This window comes from Fukomys damarensis, unplaced genomic scaffold (assembly GCF_012274545.1).
Source record: "Fukomys damarensis isolate Sample0158 unplaced genomic scaffold, DMR_v1.0_HiC HiC_scaffold_23, whole genome shotgun sequence".
NCBI lineage: Eukaryota > Metazoa > Chordata > Mammalia > Rodentia > Bathyergidae > Fukomys > Fukomys damarensis.
In genome coordinates this window covers 17867192-17882763 of record NW_022900935.1, presented here as the reverse complement: position 1 = coordinate 17882763, position 15572 = coordinate 17867192, and the positions used below count along the sequence as shown (strand labels likewise).

The following is a 15572-nucleotide window of genomic DNA, read 5'->3' as shown; positions in this document are numbered from 1 at the left end:
CGAATCACTGTGCTGCAGCTGGTCTTTTTTTTTTTTGGTACCGGGATTGAACTCAGGACCTCGCACTTGCCAGGCAGGTGCTGTGCCACTGAGCTACATCTCTGGCCCTGCAGCTGGTCTTGCTAGGATAAATTGGCCAGTGTTCCATCCTCATGTTACTTGTCCTTTTGCAGCATTGATGATCTAAAATCCCCTAACCTTGAAACTTTCTCTTTCTTTGGATTCTGAAATACTGGGGTCTCCTGTTTTCCTCCTCCTACTACTTTAGTCACTTTTAGTTCTTTCCATCCCTTAAATGGAAGTATTCCCCTAGGGAATATCTTTAGTTTGTTTGTTTTTCACTACTATATGCCTTCTAGGTGATTTTTTAAAAAAATCTATAGTTTTTGGTTTTACCACCTATATAATAGTGAAAGCACCTATATTGATGTCTCTCATAAAAATACCTTTTTCGAGTGCCATCTAGCCATCAATTGAAATAATTCCGCTTGGATTTCCAAAAATACCTTAAATGTATATCCATGTAAATATACTATAATTTTTTTCATTCTACTGATAATGTACATTTCTTTTTTTTCCTATTTTCTCTTTTTTCATAAAATTTGTTCCCAGCCAGGCGTGATGGTGCACACCTGTAATCCCAGCACTTGGGAGGCTAGGGCAGGAGGATTGTCTCGAGTTTGAGGCCAGACTGTATTGCATAGTGAGTTCAAGGCCAGTCTGAACTACAAAGGGAGACCTTGCCTTTAAAAAAAAAAAAAATTGTTCCGTTTTCTACATTTCTTGTCCCAGTGAATAATATGTCTGCCTGGTTTCCCAAGCCAGCAAATTATTATCTTTCACTTATTATACTTTGTTAACCCTCATTTCCAGCCCACTGCCCCTATATTCCATTTATTCAGTTACAAATTCTGACTTTTTTAGCTCTTAAATGTTTTTCTTCTCTGTCCATAGACTTTATTTATCAGGCCCTTTTAATTAACAATATCACTATCATTTATTGAATACTGACTGTATTTTGAATATATCAAATAATTTAATCTAAAATAACTCTGTGAAGAAAGGTAGTTTTGTCCCAATTTTGCATGGGAAAAAAATTGAGACTCAAAAAGATCGCCAGTGGAAGGTTACATAGATATTAATTATTAGAGAGGTTCAGGCAGGGTTGGAACTCAAAAATGTCTGACTTCCAAAGCCTTATATCCTTAGCCATAATGGATGATCTCATCAACAGCCTCTTATTTGTTCTCTCTGCCTACAGTCACACAGTAATTCATTTCACTCCTTTATTTATTTATTTTTCATACCGGGGATCAAACTTAGGGCCTTACACTTTTCGAGGCAGGCGACAGCATCACTGTGCTAAATCCCTGGCCCTCACTCCCTTGTTTTAAATCCTTCAGTGCCTCTTGCCTTCCTAGAACTTGCAGCCAAAATTTCTTAGCATGGAGCACTGTGGCTTCTGTTTACTATACCTTTCATGTTTTTTTTCTTTTCTCTTCAGTTTTAACCTATTCTCCTTACCTCTGAGCTCCAACTATGCTGACCTATATGTAGCATACCATCTTCTCTTTTACACTTTTGTGCCTTTCTATTTACTTCCTTTTCTTTGTTGCCTAGCTAACTGTTGTTTGTCTTTCAAGATTCAACTTCGATCCCCCAGACACACTATTGAGAAATATTTCCTAATTGCCGTTTAAGATGTTGGTGCACATCTTCTCTGTTCTCAGGATACAGTATGCCTTGTCATAGTAATGATCATACCAAGAACAAATTGATTGTTTGCTGTTCATCTCAGATTTTAAAATGACAGCTCATTGAGAACAAGTGTTGTTTATTATTATTATTATTGTGTGTGTGTGTGTGTGTGTATGTGTGTATGGTGTGCTGGGAATTGAACCCAAGGCCTCCTGCCCACTGGGTAAGCACTCTGTCACTGAGATAACACCCACACCCTGAGTGGTATTTTTAAATCCTTTTTGTACCCACAGTGCCTAACACATTGAATTGTTCCTCAAATATTTTATAAATAGTTTTATAAATAAAATGCTGACAACTGACTAATTTACTTCAAGCAAAAAAGTACCTATTCTTGTACACATTACTTTTTGTTATTTGCAGAAGGTTTTTTAAAATTTTTGATGGGTAGGGTGTGGATACAGAAGTAATAGTAACTTGTTCTATAAGGTAGCCTAGACTTTGGAGTCCTCATATGATTAACACAAATCTAGGTTTGCCTTATCAGTGTCAGATTGGTGGGAATTTTAGCCCCAGAGTAATAAAACAGCACATGGAGTCCCTGGAAGAAACTTGGAAGCTTCAGGTTACCTTGAGATATTCTCTCAAATAATGGAAAATATAGTGCTTTTCCTCTCGGACATATCCTTCCTAAGGTGGATTTTTGTTAAGCATTCTAGATTTCGTGGAATAAGTCAAAGGTTCATAGATGTTCTACAAAACTTAGCAGTTGTTGGTATTTTTGAAAAATTTCTTTTGCCTTCAAACTTATAACACTTAAAAATTCTTTTGTCTAAATGAAACACTAAGGAGAAAATACCTAAGTGTTTCCTTTTTTGACAGGCCTTACCGAAGTATGTACTTAGTTTTACATTATAGAATAATTTTAAATTAAATGATATTAATAAATATTTTTTAACCTGCCATGTTAATGAAACTAATAAAAGGAAACTAATCATTACTCTTGTGCTTATTATCTGTTGTGGTGACTGTCTTTCTATAAGTCAAAGTACAGTAGTATATAATTAAATGTAAAATTACAGTGTTGAAACCTATTCCATTTGTAAGGTATATGGGATGGTCACCCTATGATCTACTCTTGTATGTAAGAGGTAAAGAGAGGGACACCTTGAACAAAAATTCAAATGGAATGAAATTCAATTTCAAGCCTTTTGGATGAGGGAAGGGAAAGAATTAGGTAGAGGCACAAGTGGGACTCTTGGGTTATTTGAAGTGTTATAATCCTTACATGATCACTTTGTTACTTTACTGATCCATGTGCTTCTATTGTATGTTCTGTGTGTGTGCATTGTGTGTATGTTAGGGATTGAATCCAGGGCCTTGTACATGCTAAGGACACACTCTACCACTTAGCTATACTCCTAGTCAGTGTACTTTTCTATATGTATTATACATGCAAAAAGATATTAATGGCACTTTTCAAGTTCTCTTATTTTGCATGGTCTCCCTGGGTTAAGGATCCCTGCCCTAGTGGTGGCTAGACTCTTATGTGGAATGAGAAATCATTAAGGGAGAGATTAGAATGGGCAAGAGTAGTTAGGGAAAACAAAACATTTCTTTAGTAAACATTAACTGGGCATGAACCATGTACTGGATGCTGTGCTAACATAGAAACTTTGAATGAGATCAAAGGTCAGTTTTTTGAAGGGGAAAATAAGATTTGGATGATGTTAATTTATCCTGGTTGTATATCAGTACTAGTCTTTACCAATAATGTAAATAGAAAATACTTACTTCACATTGGATGTTTACTAAGAGATTAAATCTTTATACTGACTCTATGAGACAGGTCCTATTACTAATATTATAATTTATACATTTATCCTAAAGTTATTCAGCCAGAATATAGTGGAGCTTGGATTCAAGCTCAAATTCCAGTTACCTGTTTCTCTGTGAAATTAATGCAAAGACTATCAAAGGAAATGCAGGTTGAGTGGAGGCACTATTACAAGATGGCCAGTGATCCTGTTGTTTATGTGTTTTGGAGCACTGTGTAAATGCCTTTTCTTCTTTTTACAGACATGGCTGGATTCTGCCAAAGAAATAAAAAAGCAGGTACGAGGTAAGTGGATATAGCCCTTTTTATAGGTCTTTCTTTCTTTTAGTGTAGGTCAGAGGATTTCCAACCACTTCTGGCTGTGAGTCAGTCGCTTTAGAATCCTGACTATTGTAGATCACTTTGAAAGTGGGATACAACCTTCCCCTGAAAGGAGGAGATTCCATAATAGAAAAATACAGCTGAGGTGAAACTATAGAGATACAGGTCAGATCTTGACCACTTTAAAAAAAACTTTTTTTTTTTAACAACTACGCAAAGTTGTGAAAGATAGGAATAATGACAGTATTACACGGTAGAAAAGAACAAGGATATGGGAGTCAGTTTTCAAAATGGCGGTGATCAAAACTGTAGTGACCTACTAGGAAGAGTTCACTGACAGATCCCACGCTTTTTATAATAGTTCCAGAGCACTGCCTCTGGCTCTCTCCTCTCCTCTGCCTTCCTCTCCCTTCCTCCCCGCCACCTCTCTTGCTCTTCCCTTTTTTATCCCTCCCTCACTCCCTCACTCCCTCCTTTCTTTCCTTCTCAGGACCTCATACATGCTAAGCATACACTCTACCACTGAGCTACACTGCCAGCCCTGCCTTCAAACATTTCTCCATGTTTTCCTGTCTATACAGTAGTCCTTTCTTCTCTGTGGTTTGACTTTATCTAGTTTTATTTACTCATAGTCAAATGTAGTCTGAAAATATTAAATGGAAAATTCCAGAAACAAACATTTCATAAGTTTGGAATTGCATGAGTATCAAATGAAATCTTGTGCAGTCCTGCCTCCATTCTGTCTGGTGTGTGAATCAGTCCCTTGTCCCACTGTATATACTGCCCACCCTGTTAGTTGCTTAGTAGCCAGCAGGTTGTCCAATAGACTATCATAGTATCACAGTGCCTGTGTTTAGGTCACTTGATAATGGCCATAAAGTACAGAGTAGTGATGCTGACAATTCAGTTAGGCCAAAGAGAAACTTAAAGGTTGTTTGTCTGTCTGTATATCTCTATCTCTGTCTCTCTCTGTTCTCTCTTTTTTCCTCCCTTCTCCCTTCCCTTCCCTCCCCTCCCTTGTCCCTTCTTTCTTTTGAGACAGGGTCTTCCTATGTGGCCCAGGCTGCCCTTGAAACTGCAGCAATCATTTCAGCCTCCTGAGTGCTGTACAAGCATGTACCATTATGGCTGGTAGTTCTTTGATCCATTTTAATTTTAGTTTATTACATGATGAGAGAATATTGTTAAATTGGTATAACTTACAAGGTTTTTTTCTAGGTATTACAAATTTTGCTTTTTAAAACTCTGAATATGCAGGGCAGGATTTAGCTCAGTGGTTCCTCTGCCTGCTTCGCAAGCACAAGGTCCGAGTTTGATCCCTGGTACCAAAAAAAAAAAAGTACAGAGAAAAATCTGAATACAAATATGCTATACAGTTTTGAAACTAATTTTTAAAATTGATGCTGTAAGTATGTGGTATAAAATTAAAAGTTACAAGTGAGAATAGTATAAGGTAAAGCTCCCTTCTTTTGTCTTAGTCATGCAATTTCCTTTCCTGGAGATAACCATGGTAACTAATTTCTTGTCTCCCTTTCAGAGAAGCTCTGAATGTATAGACCCACACTCATGGGTGTGTTAATTTAAATATTCAGTGAATCTTCTTTTATTTAACACAATTTGAAGTACTTTCCATGTGTGTACATATATATTATTAACTTTTAAACTAATTATACATATAATATGTGTAAAAAGTCATGCTGAATTGCATTTGGGGATAATCTAAATACCTATTACAACAAACTTATCTGTGTATATATGTGCACTTTAATAATATCTACAATAAATTGCTGCGGCTAAAATGCATATGAAATTTAAGATTGTAATAGATATTCAACACTAGGATCTTTTCCATATATCAGAAAAATGTGGAAAAGTATGCAGACTAATGTAACAATTACCCATGTATTAACTATCCAGAATTAACAGGAGTTAATATTTTTTATATAAAATAGCACAGTAAAGGAAGTTTATCTCATTTTCCTTTCAGTCCTGTCTTCTCTCCCTAACCATAAAAATTGTTATGAATCTCCTTTCCATTCATGTTTTTATATTTTTCTTTGATATGTCCAACCAAACCCTTGTATAATATATAGTATTGCTTTGTCTGGTTTTAATTTTCTCTCAGAGCCAGCCTTGCCATTTATAACTTCTTCTGTTTATCAGTTGTTTTCTGTCCTCTGAGCTTAATTTTCAGCTTGTTTATTCTTTTGGTTTGATGAGAGACCTCTCTTGTAGATCAGGCTGCCCATCCTCAATCCCTTTCTGGAATATTACAGAGCAAAGGCAAGGTATCCTTATACCTTTTCAACACACTGTAAATTACTGATAACATAATTTACACAAATTATCTTTTAAAAAAATATCTATATTCTGTGTATCTTCTTTCCCTGCAGAGGTCACCACTGTCTTGCAAGAATTTTGCATTAATAATTCTATTGAATTTTTAAAAACATTTTTATTACCTAAAAATATATTGTTATATTTCCCTTTTGAACATTCTGTAAATTAAATTCTATAATAGGTAATCATATGTGAATTACTTAACGTAGTTTTTGAAATTTGTTCTTGTTGAAAAAGAAATTTCACAAAAATCTTAATCTTTATATCTTGATTTTTTCTTTTGTATTCCATTTCATATTTTTAAGTGCTAATTTTTTCTTCCACTAAATTGCTTGTTACAATGGCTCATAATTCACAGTTTTAAAAAAATTGATTTAGTATATATATGTGGAAGTGGAATTGTTACCAGTTTGTGGGACCTGAGAGGAATTCTCTTCCAGATTCTTGGTGTCATGAACAAAGCAGTTGTATCTTAATTGAAGGTGAAAAAGAGGTAGCTCTGTAGAGCCAAGTGAGCCAGTGAACAGGCTCACAGCAGCCCAGAGAATAATGAAGAGGGGTCTTTTGTATGTGGAACTTCCAGATTGGCTTCTCCCTTATGCAAATAAGGCATTTGAGACAGTTATCCTATCAGAAACTCCCTTGGCCTGGCATCAGATTTAAACTGTCCTATCAAGGTTCACTTGGTTTCACACCTGCAGTCCCAGCTATTCAGGAGCCTGAGGCAAGAGAGTTTCTTAAATCTAAGAGTTCAAGGCCAGCCTGGGCAATATAATGAGACCAACCCTGGATTTTTTTTTTTAAGAGCACCAGACCAAATGAAAGAAGGCAGATACAAAAGGCCATGTATTAAATATTACATAATTCTATTTAAATTAAACATCCAAAATAAAGATATAGTGATAGAAGTCAAGTTAATGCAGATTAGTGGTTGCCAGGGTTTGAGGCAAGAAGAGAACAGGGAGTACTGCTATTAGGGTCTCCTTTGGCAACAATAAAAAATGTTTTGAAACTAAATAGAGGTAGTGACTACATGACATTGTGAATGTACTACATGCCACTGAGCTGTACACTTTAAAACAATTAATATTATGTGAATTTCACCTCAGTTTAGAAAAATCAAGTTGTAGTCATGATGCCCAGCCCTTCTGCTCCTAAATACTTTAGTTTGTATATTCTAGGTTCTAGGCATTTTCTTATGTAACCATAATACAATTATCAAAAGCAGGAACAACATAGAAATGATTCTCTAACCTTTTACCCTTATTTGTGAGTTGTCCCAATGATATCCATTAAAGAAAAAGTCTCAGGTAATATTTTGCATTTAGTTGTCATATCTCTTTCATTTTCTTTAATCATGAACGGTTCCTGAGTCTTTAAAATGTTTCACAATATTGGTACTATCATTTTGAAGAATAAAGACCAGCAATTTTATGTGGTTAGTTTGAGTTTGTCTGAGGTTTCCTCAGATTTAGGTTACGCATATTTGGCAGAAATGTTATTGAAATGTTATTGAGTTAGAAGGCAGAAATTTGAATGTTGAAAATGTTTACAGCTTTGCCAACAGTCTTCATTTCCCTTCACTAACTACTTTCTATAAACTATTACTAATTATGTATACATATCATAATCTGTGAAGTAGTTAACTAAAGTTTAACCTAACTTTTTAAAGTTCTAAGTAATCAACCTTTTTTTTTTTTTTTTTTTTTTTTTTAATTCTGGGGATTGAACCCAGGGCCTTTGGATAGAGCTACATCCCCCACCCTGCCCCCTCCCCTTTTTTTTTAATTTTGAGACAAGGTCTCAGTAAATCACTAAGTTGCCCAGGCTGGGCTTGAACTTATGATTCTCCTACCTCAGCCTCCCAGAGTGTTAGGGTTACAGGCATATGCAACCACACTGGCTATAAGGAGCTTGCTTGCTTTCTTTCCTTCTTTCTGTCTGTGTTTCCTTCTTTCTTTCTTTGGTAGTCTTTTTTTTTTGGTATTTAATGCTAAATTTGCTTATAAGGAAACTGGAAAATTTCTTTAGTAGTATCCAAAACTTGTAACTGTTTCATGGAAAAGAAAGAAACCAAAAGTTCAAGTTCCTCTGTTTTATAACAGGTCTTAACAAAAGTAAAATCATTAATATTTGAAAGATTTCACTTAGTTATGGTAATTTCTAAAACAGTTATTTTGTGTTAAGTAAAAAAAAATCAAATGGGATTATAGTTGTTTTCTTTTAATGTTTTCATTTCATTAGCTCTAGTAACTTGGGTTAATTGGGATATCTGGGATAATCGGTAGATAAGTAATTTAAATGTACTAGTATGTGTTATCCTTCCTTTGTGAAATCTTTTAAAAAAACCCAAAATTTAGCATTCTCATAAAGAAAAGCATTCTTTTTTTTTTTCCAGCTCTAATTGAGTTTATGGGTACATTTTAGGGGTACAGTACAGTTACATTCATTGTTGGGATCTTGTACCTGATGTCTTGATTAAGAAAAGCATTCTTATATGACGGTTACAATAATTGAGATCAGCTACTTATTTCATTCACTCACTGACTATTTCTTTGGTGCTCATCCTATGCCAACCTTTGCTTTAGGCAAAGTTCTTTTTTTTTTGATACTGGGGTTCAAACTCTGGGACCTCTCAATTGTGAAGCAGGCAGCAGAACCACTGAGCTAAAATCCCTGGCACTAGGCAAAGTTCTTGACCTTAGAAATTTAAATTTTGGTGAGAGGAGATGATCCATTAATTTTTTATAAGTATATATAAATAAGTAGCAAATGTGCACAGTACAAACCTCAAATGGCATACAATTATATATAGTGAAAGGGCTCACTGGTATTGATTTTCTCTAAGTTTTCCAATTTTCCTCTCCAGTTCCCCTTCATAGTTTTACATGATTATGACTAGTTTATTATATATATATCCTTATAGAGATCATCTGTACATATATTTAATCCTACTTTAATGCATATTATTTTCTACCTCCAACTCACAGAATAGCTTTGTTTTTTTTTGTACCGGGGATCAAACTCGGGTCCTTGGGTTTGCGATGCAGGCAGCAGAACCACTGAGCTAAATCCAAGCAATAGCTTTCTGTTTATACTGTTCTTTTCTTTCTCTCACTTGATACTGTATTTTGTAGATTATTCCTTATAGATCTACTTCTTTTTTAAAATAGCTATATAGTTTTGTAACATCTATAATTTAACTTATCTTTTCTTGCTAAATATATTTATTTAGACTGTTTCTAGGATTTTGCTCATACAAAAATTCTTACAGTCATTCTTATTTCTGGCTGAGATCAGGCCTTACTCTTCAGGAAGCCAACAGTCATGTTAGAAAACCCCTGAAAGGTAACACTCAACTCAAAAAAATTGAAATGCATTCTCCATTTAACCATTATTCATAATCTCTGATTTTATTGTATAAAAAATAACACTTTTATATGAGTCTCAGGGTTAAATTCTTACCAATTATTTCTTCCTTATTTCTAAAATAACCCAATCTCAGTCATATTAATAGAAGAGCGTTTTTGTTTATTTGAGGTAGCATTGGCAGATTACACAAATAATGCCAAAACAAAACAAAAAAATCTATTAGTCGCCTGAATGACCTCAAATCTAATGACTTAAGGACCCAAAGCAGTATATAGATCACATTTTCAAAAAGAATGCTATTAACAAGTTGACCTATGGGTTTCCTTCTTGTTATTTTGGCAGTGTCATTCTAATCAATCCCTTATTAACTAAACTATTAAGTAAGGTTAAAGGGAGAGATGCAGAGAGAGATCTTTGTAGCTCTCCTAAGTGGTATTTTAGCAACTTATTTTAAAACAACAACAACAACAAAAAAAAACTTGTAACCATGTATGACAATGTCAAAATATTTCAGAAAACAATAAATTTTGAATATTTCAAGGTACTTCTGTAGTCAGAAACCTCGGCATAACCATAAAATCTTTTATTTTTATAGGCATCCCTTGGAATTTCACATTTAATGTAAAGTTTTATCCACCTGATCCAGCACAGTTAACAGAAGACATAACAAGGTAAATAACCAATCATTAGTTACATATATAATAGTAATTAACATCATAAGCTCTGGGAATTTCCCTATTCAGAATTGAAGAAAAATTATGAGCTATTAAATGATCATCCTTAAGATGGAAAGTTTCTGGTCACTTGAAATCAGGCTTGCAAATAAGTGAGTCTGAAAGTCTCAACTGTCTGACCTGCCTGAAAGAAACCGGTAGGGGAACTAGCCTTATCATTCACATTATACCAAGCAGCAGGCCTGGCTCCTCAAAACCATACCATCCTCCCAGAGGGCAATGTAATGGTAAAATGGCTCTCCTGCGTTGATTTTTTTTTTCCTTACTTCTCTCTCAGTACATTCCTTTTTTTTTTTTTAAATTGAGTTTATTGGTACAATCTAGGTATACAATACAGTTACATTCATCATTGGGATTCTGTACCTTTACATAATAGGTCTTGATACTCATTTTTTCCCCTTGTCCCTGCCCTCCCTTCACCCCCTCCTCCCCTCCAGTACATTCCTTTTTATAGAGATCAAAAAAGCTAAAAATCTCAGGGTTACTATTATTTTTTTCTATTCCTCCTCCCTTTCCTCTTCTTCCTCCTCCTCCTCCTGCTCCTCCTTCTTTTACAATACCGGGGATTGAAACCAGGGCCTTCACACTGATTTACCTCTCTGACCCTTTTTATTTTTTGAGTCAAAGTCTCACTAAGTTGCTAAGTTGCCCAGGCTGAACTCACATTTGCAATGCTTCTGCCTCAGCCTCCCAGAGTAATGAGATTTCAAGTGTGTGCCACCAACTCAGCTGTATCTTCCTTTTAAACTGTGTGGATAGGTATATGATCTTCATGAATTGAATCTTCTTTGAGCCTATTTGACTTACTATGTTCTTTATAAACAACCTGCTGAATCCTTTAAGGAAATGACTTTTATTGGGTTTTCTAAAAAAAAAAAAAAAAAAAAAAAGGAAAGGTGATATTCTGTGTGCTATAATGCCTATTTTAATCCATAACCTCTTGCATGGACCAGCCTTTTATCTAGTAGGTGGTTGGCAAATGTCTGTTAAATTGAATTGTTGGTTGTCAAGAAACTGTTTTCTAGTCTGATTTTGTTGTCAACTATCTGATTACAGGCAAATACACAGCCTCAAAGCCTCGGTTTTCATAAATCTTGAGTAAGGAAATAAAATAAACTTTTCAAAAAAATCTGATTATTGGTCTGTGTGGTAGTGAACTCATGTAATCCCAGTACTTGGGAGGGTGAGGCAGGCTACTTGGCAAGACTGTGTCTCCAACAAAACCAAAAATCCGATTATTTGATGCTTTGAAAAGTTTATACTGTTTTTAAAGATTACTTTATTGTCCACTCAGACTTAGTACCTTTGTAAAATTGAAATGCTATATATCTCCCTGAGAAAATTATCTCTTTTTCACAGGTAATACTTGTCTGTTAGAGTTGTTACTTACTCATATTTCTTCATCTAGGCTTACTCTCTATAAAAAAATCACATCCCTAAACATTTTTACTAATTACCTACATTTTAAAGAAGTTTAACATTCTCCTCTTTTGGATTTTTCCAGCTTTCTTCTTTTCTTTCTAAACTGCCTTCCAATGATGAGTTCAACATAGTTACAGTATTTGTTTTTTGTTTTTTGTAAATTTGGTATCGGGGATCGAACTTGGGCCCTGGTGCTTGCGAGGCAGGCAGCAGAACCACTGAGCTAAATCCCCAGCTCCCCCTGTTTTTGTTTTTAATGGGAAAATTTCAAACACAGAGAAGAAAGAAATAATACAATGAGCAGCCAAATGCCCATCACCTAATCAAACAATTAATGTTTTAGTTTTTTTCTTCTTTTTTTAAGATTATTTCTCTCTTTTTCCTTTTCTTCCTTTTTATTTCTTTTTATTGTTATTGTTGCTAACATGTCAACATCTTTCTTTTTTGGCTTTAGATATTATTTATGTCTTCAGCTTCGGCAGGACATTGTTGCAGGACGTCTGCCCTGTTCCTTTGCAACCTTAGCATTATTAGGTTCTTATACCATCCAGTCTGAGCTGGGAGACTATGATGCAGAACTCCATGGCATGGATTATGTTAGTGATTTTAAACTGGCCCCAAATCAGACCAAGGAACTTGAAGAAAAGGTTATGGAGCTGCATAAATCATACAGGTGAATATGTCTCTGGGATTTATTCTATTTATTTTGTCAATAAGTTGAAAGCCTGGCCTGCTATTGATTCAGTATTTGCCTAAGAGGGAGCATGGTGCCTTACAATCAGTGTTTCCCTGTACTGTTTGACCATGGGCAAGTCACTGAAGTCCTTTGAACTTAACTTTTCTCATTAAAGTAATGAGCATTGCATTGTAGGATGAAAACTAAATGAAATGATAGATGTAAAGCACTTGGCACAGGACCTGGCACATAGTAGATGCTAAATAAATGGCAGCTACTATTATTGCCTTACCTTTTCTCAGATTTAAACTTATGCTATAGTAAATGCTTTGAGAGCCTTAGAAGCAAGAGTTTTAAACTTGGGATATATGTACATGGGTAGATTTTGGAGTGCCCATGAAAACCCCTGAAGGTATTTTTAAAGATCTTTATTGATTATATTGCTTTTTTAAAAAATTAAAATAAGCCAGAGATTTAGCTCAGTGTTGCCGCCACCTGCCGGTCCTGAGTTTGATCCCCAGTACCAAAAAGAAAAAAAAAAAAAAAAAAAAAAAAAGAATTGCTACCAGTATGGGGAAGTCATAACAATAATCAAGAACAAGAGCTTGTATAAATTAGTTTGAGCTATGCTGAAATCATGCCTTAAGACCTTAGATAATTCACTTAAAACCTCTCTGTGCTTCAGCCTTCTTGGGTATGAGAATGAGATTACTACCTCAGGAAACAGGGCGGTTGCTAGATTTACAAAAGGATATGTGTGTAAAACTTAACATAATATCATAATGTGTTTGTATTATAAAAATTCAGTGAGTTTTAGCACATATTAAAATGCCATAAACATTTGTGTTTCTTCTTACCATACATCCACTGTAATTTGGATGACTTGCTACAGCTAAATTTTACATTTAACATGAAAGTCTAATTTTGGCCTTATATTAGTGTCCTGAGTCATGTCAGTATGAGTTAGGTGACCAAGTTTTAAAGAGTCATATTGCTGAAAGAGAAATCCAAAGTGTAGGTCTGGTGTGCTGCCGTCGTACTATCGAGTATTCTGTTTAGTCACTGAGCCACATTGTTCTCCTTGGGGTGATTGTGGTAGGATTGCACGGATTGGGATGTTTCAAGGAGAGAGCTGTAAATCAAGGTGCCTCAGCTCTTAAGTGACTTATTGCCCCTGTAGATTTAGATACCTCAGTCATTAAAACCATAATAAGAACTTTAAAGTTTATAACCTGCATAGCAGTAGTCTTAGGAGAGTTACTGAACTCTCATGGGGTCACACTACTTTTTTCTCTTTTTTTAATAGTTACAAAGTTTCACATTTGTCAAAGGTAAGAAAAAAACCAGAAGGGTAGAGGAAGAACAAGCTCTGAAGAGTGAGCTTGGGCTGAGTTAAAAAGGAAGAAAAAAAAATATATAGCAATATCTACCCTACAGTGTAGGGTGGATTATCATGAAGAGGCATGGTAGCCCAGGTTACAACACTTCTAAAGAGAACTATGAAGGTCTGCTTTTCAGGTTTGGTCTTATACATTCCAATTAACTGAAGTCAGAATCACTAAATACACCACTTTCTTTTTTTGGTTTTTTTGAGACAGGGTCTCACTATGTAGTTGAGACTGACCAGGAACTCACTATGTAGCCCAGGCTGGTCTCAAACTCACAGCAATCCTCCTGCCTCAGCTGGGAGGGAGTGCTGGGATTACAGGCATGCGCCACCACGCCCAGCCTGAATACACCACTTTCAACTTGTTGATTTTTGTAATTTAAAGATATTACATTGTCTTTGAATATTTTTGGGATGTGCAGGAACTGAACTTAGGACACTTGCCAGGCAGGTGCTGCACCACTGAGCTACATCCCTGGCTCTTAAATACATTTTTAATACTTTACATTGTTATGATTCTAAAAACTTACAGATACTTATAGATACTTACTTATAGATACAGATGCACATATTGAAAAGAGTTAAAATAATTGGACAGTTTAGATGTTATGATTGGAGAATATTCTCATTTTCTAATAATTTAAAATAATTATTAGTATAATCTTTAAATAGTAAAATGGTAAGAGAAATATTTACTGCTGTAGAGCTGAACAGAAGAAAATAGTGGTATTAGATTATGATTAATACTTTAAATCTACCTCTGATCACTTTTTAATGGTTATTTGGTCATAATACAATCTTTGGTTTGGAAGGGCATCATCTAGTCTAATTTTCATCCAATGCTTTTATTCTTCTTTATAGCATTGTTACATAACCATAATAATTACAAGTAGCTAATTATTATACATCTGTTATTATGGTCCAAATACTGGTGAGCACTTTATACACAGTATTACATTTAATTATTATAACCACCCTTTAAGTTGGGGCGACAGTTCCCAAAGGGTGGTCTACAGACCCTGGTTAGTTTTCAAGATCCTTTCAAAGTTCTGCAAGGTCCAAATTCTATCTATGATACTACTATGATGTCTGTCTTTTTCACTGTATTGACATCGGTGGAGCACAAATCAAGGGAATTGCACCAAACTGTTCTACTAGTCATTATATTCTTTATCAACATGCAATAAAGTTAAAAAAGATAAACTGGTGTGGTGGCACATGCCTATAATCTCAGCTACTCAGAAGACTGAAGTAAGTGGGAGATCAGCCTGGGAAATTTAACACAATCTTGTCTCAAAAATTTTTAAAAAGGACTGAAGAGGGCTGGGGATTTAGCTCAGTGTGCCGCCAGTCTGCCTTGCAAGCACAAGATCCTGAGTTCAATCTCTGGTGCCCCCCACCAAAGGCTGAGGATATAGCTCAGTGGTAGAGCAATTTCCTAGCTTGTGTGAAGGCTTGGGTTCAATCCCCAGTACTGTGCACCTGCATGCATCATGCGTAAGTAAACAAATACCATTGCACTTAATCTTAGTAGAACAGTAAAAAGTGTTAATTTTATTAAATATTGAATATATTTCAATTTAAAATTGTGTGATTAAATGAGAACCACACACAAAGCATTTCTACTGTATAGTGAAATATAATAGTTGAGGCAAATCACTTGTATGACTGAATTGTGAGCTCAATTAGCCATCTTTTAAAAAATTAATTTGTAGAGCCAGAGATTTGGCTCAGTGGTTCTGCTGCCTGCCTCGCAGGTGCAAGGTCCTGAGTTCTCCCTGGAAC

At 35.3% G+C, this 15572-nt stretch overlaps 1 protein-coding gene across 13 annotated transcripts in view; it reads left to right on the top strand.

Annotated features, from left to right (window-relative positions):
• Epb41 (erythrocyte membrane protein band 4.1) overlaps positions 1-15572 on the top strand; it is a 166858-nt gene that overhangs the window by 79722 nt on the left and 71564 nt on the right. For all 13 annotated transcript variants that reach the window (XM_033767744.1, XM_010632055.2, XM_010632034.2 and 10 more), the window contains 3 exons: positions 3778-3820; positions 10164-10239; positions 12179-12397. In XM_033767744.1, the coding sequence (XP_033623635.1) occupies positions 3778-3820; positions 10164-10239; positions 12179-12397 (338 nt within the window). The remainder of the gene's footprint in view (positions 1-3777; positions 3821-10163; positions 10240-12178; positions 12398-15572) is intronic.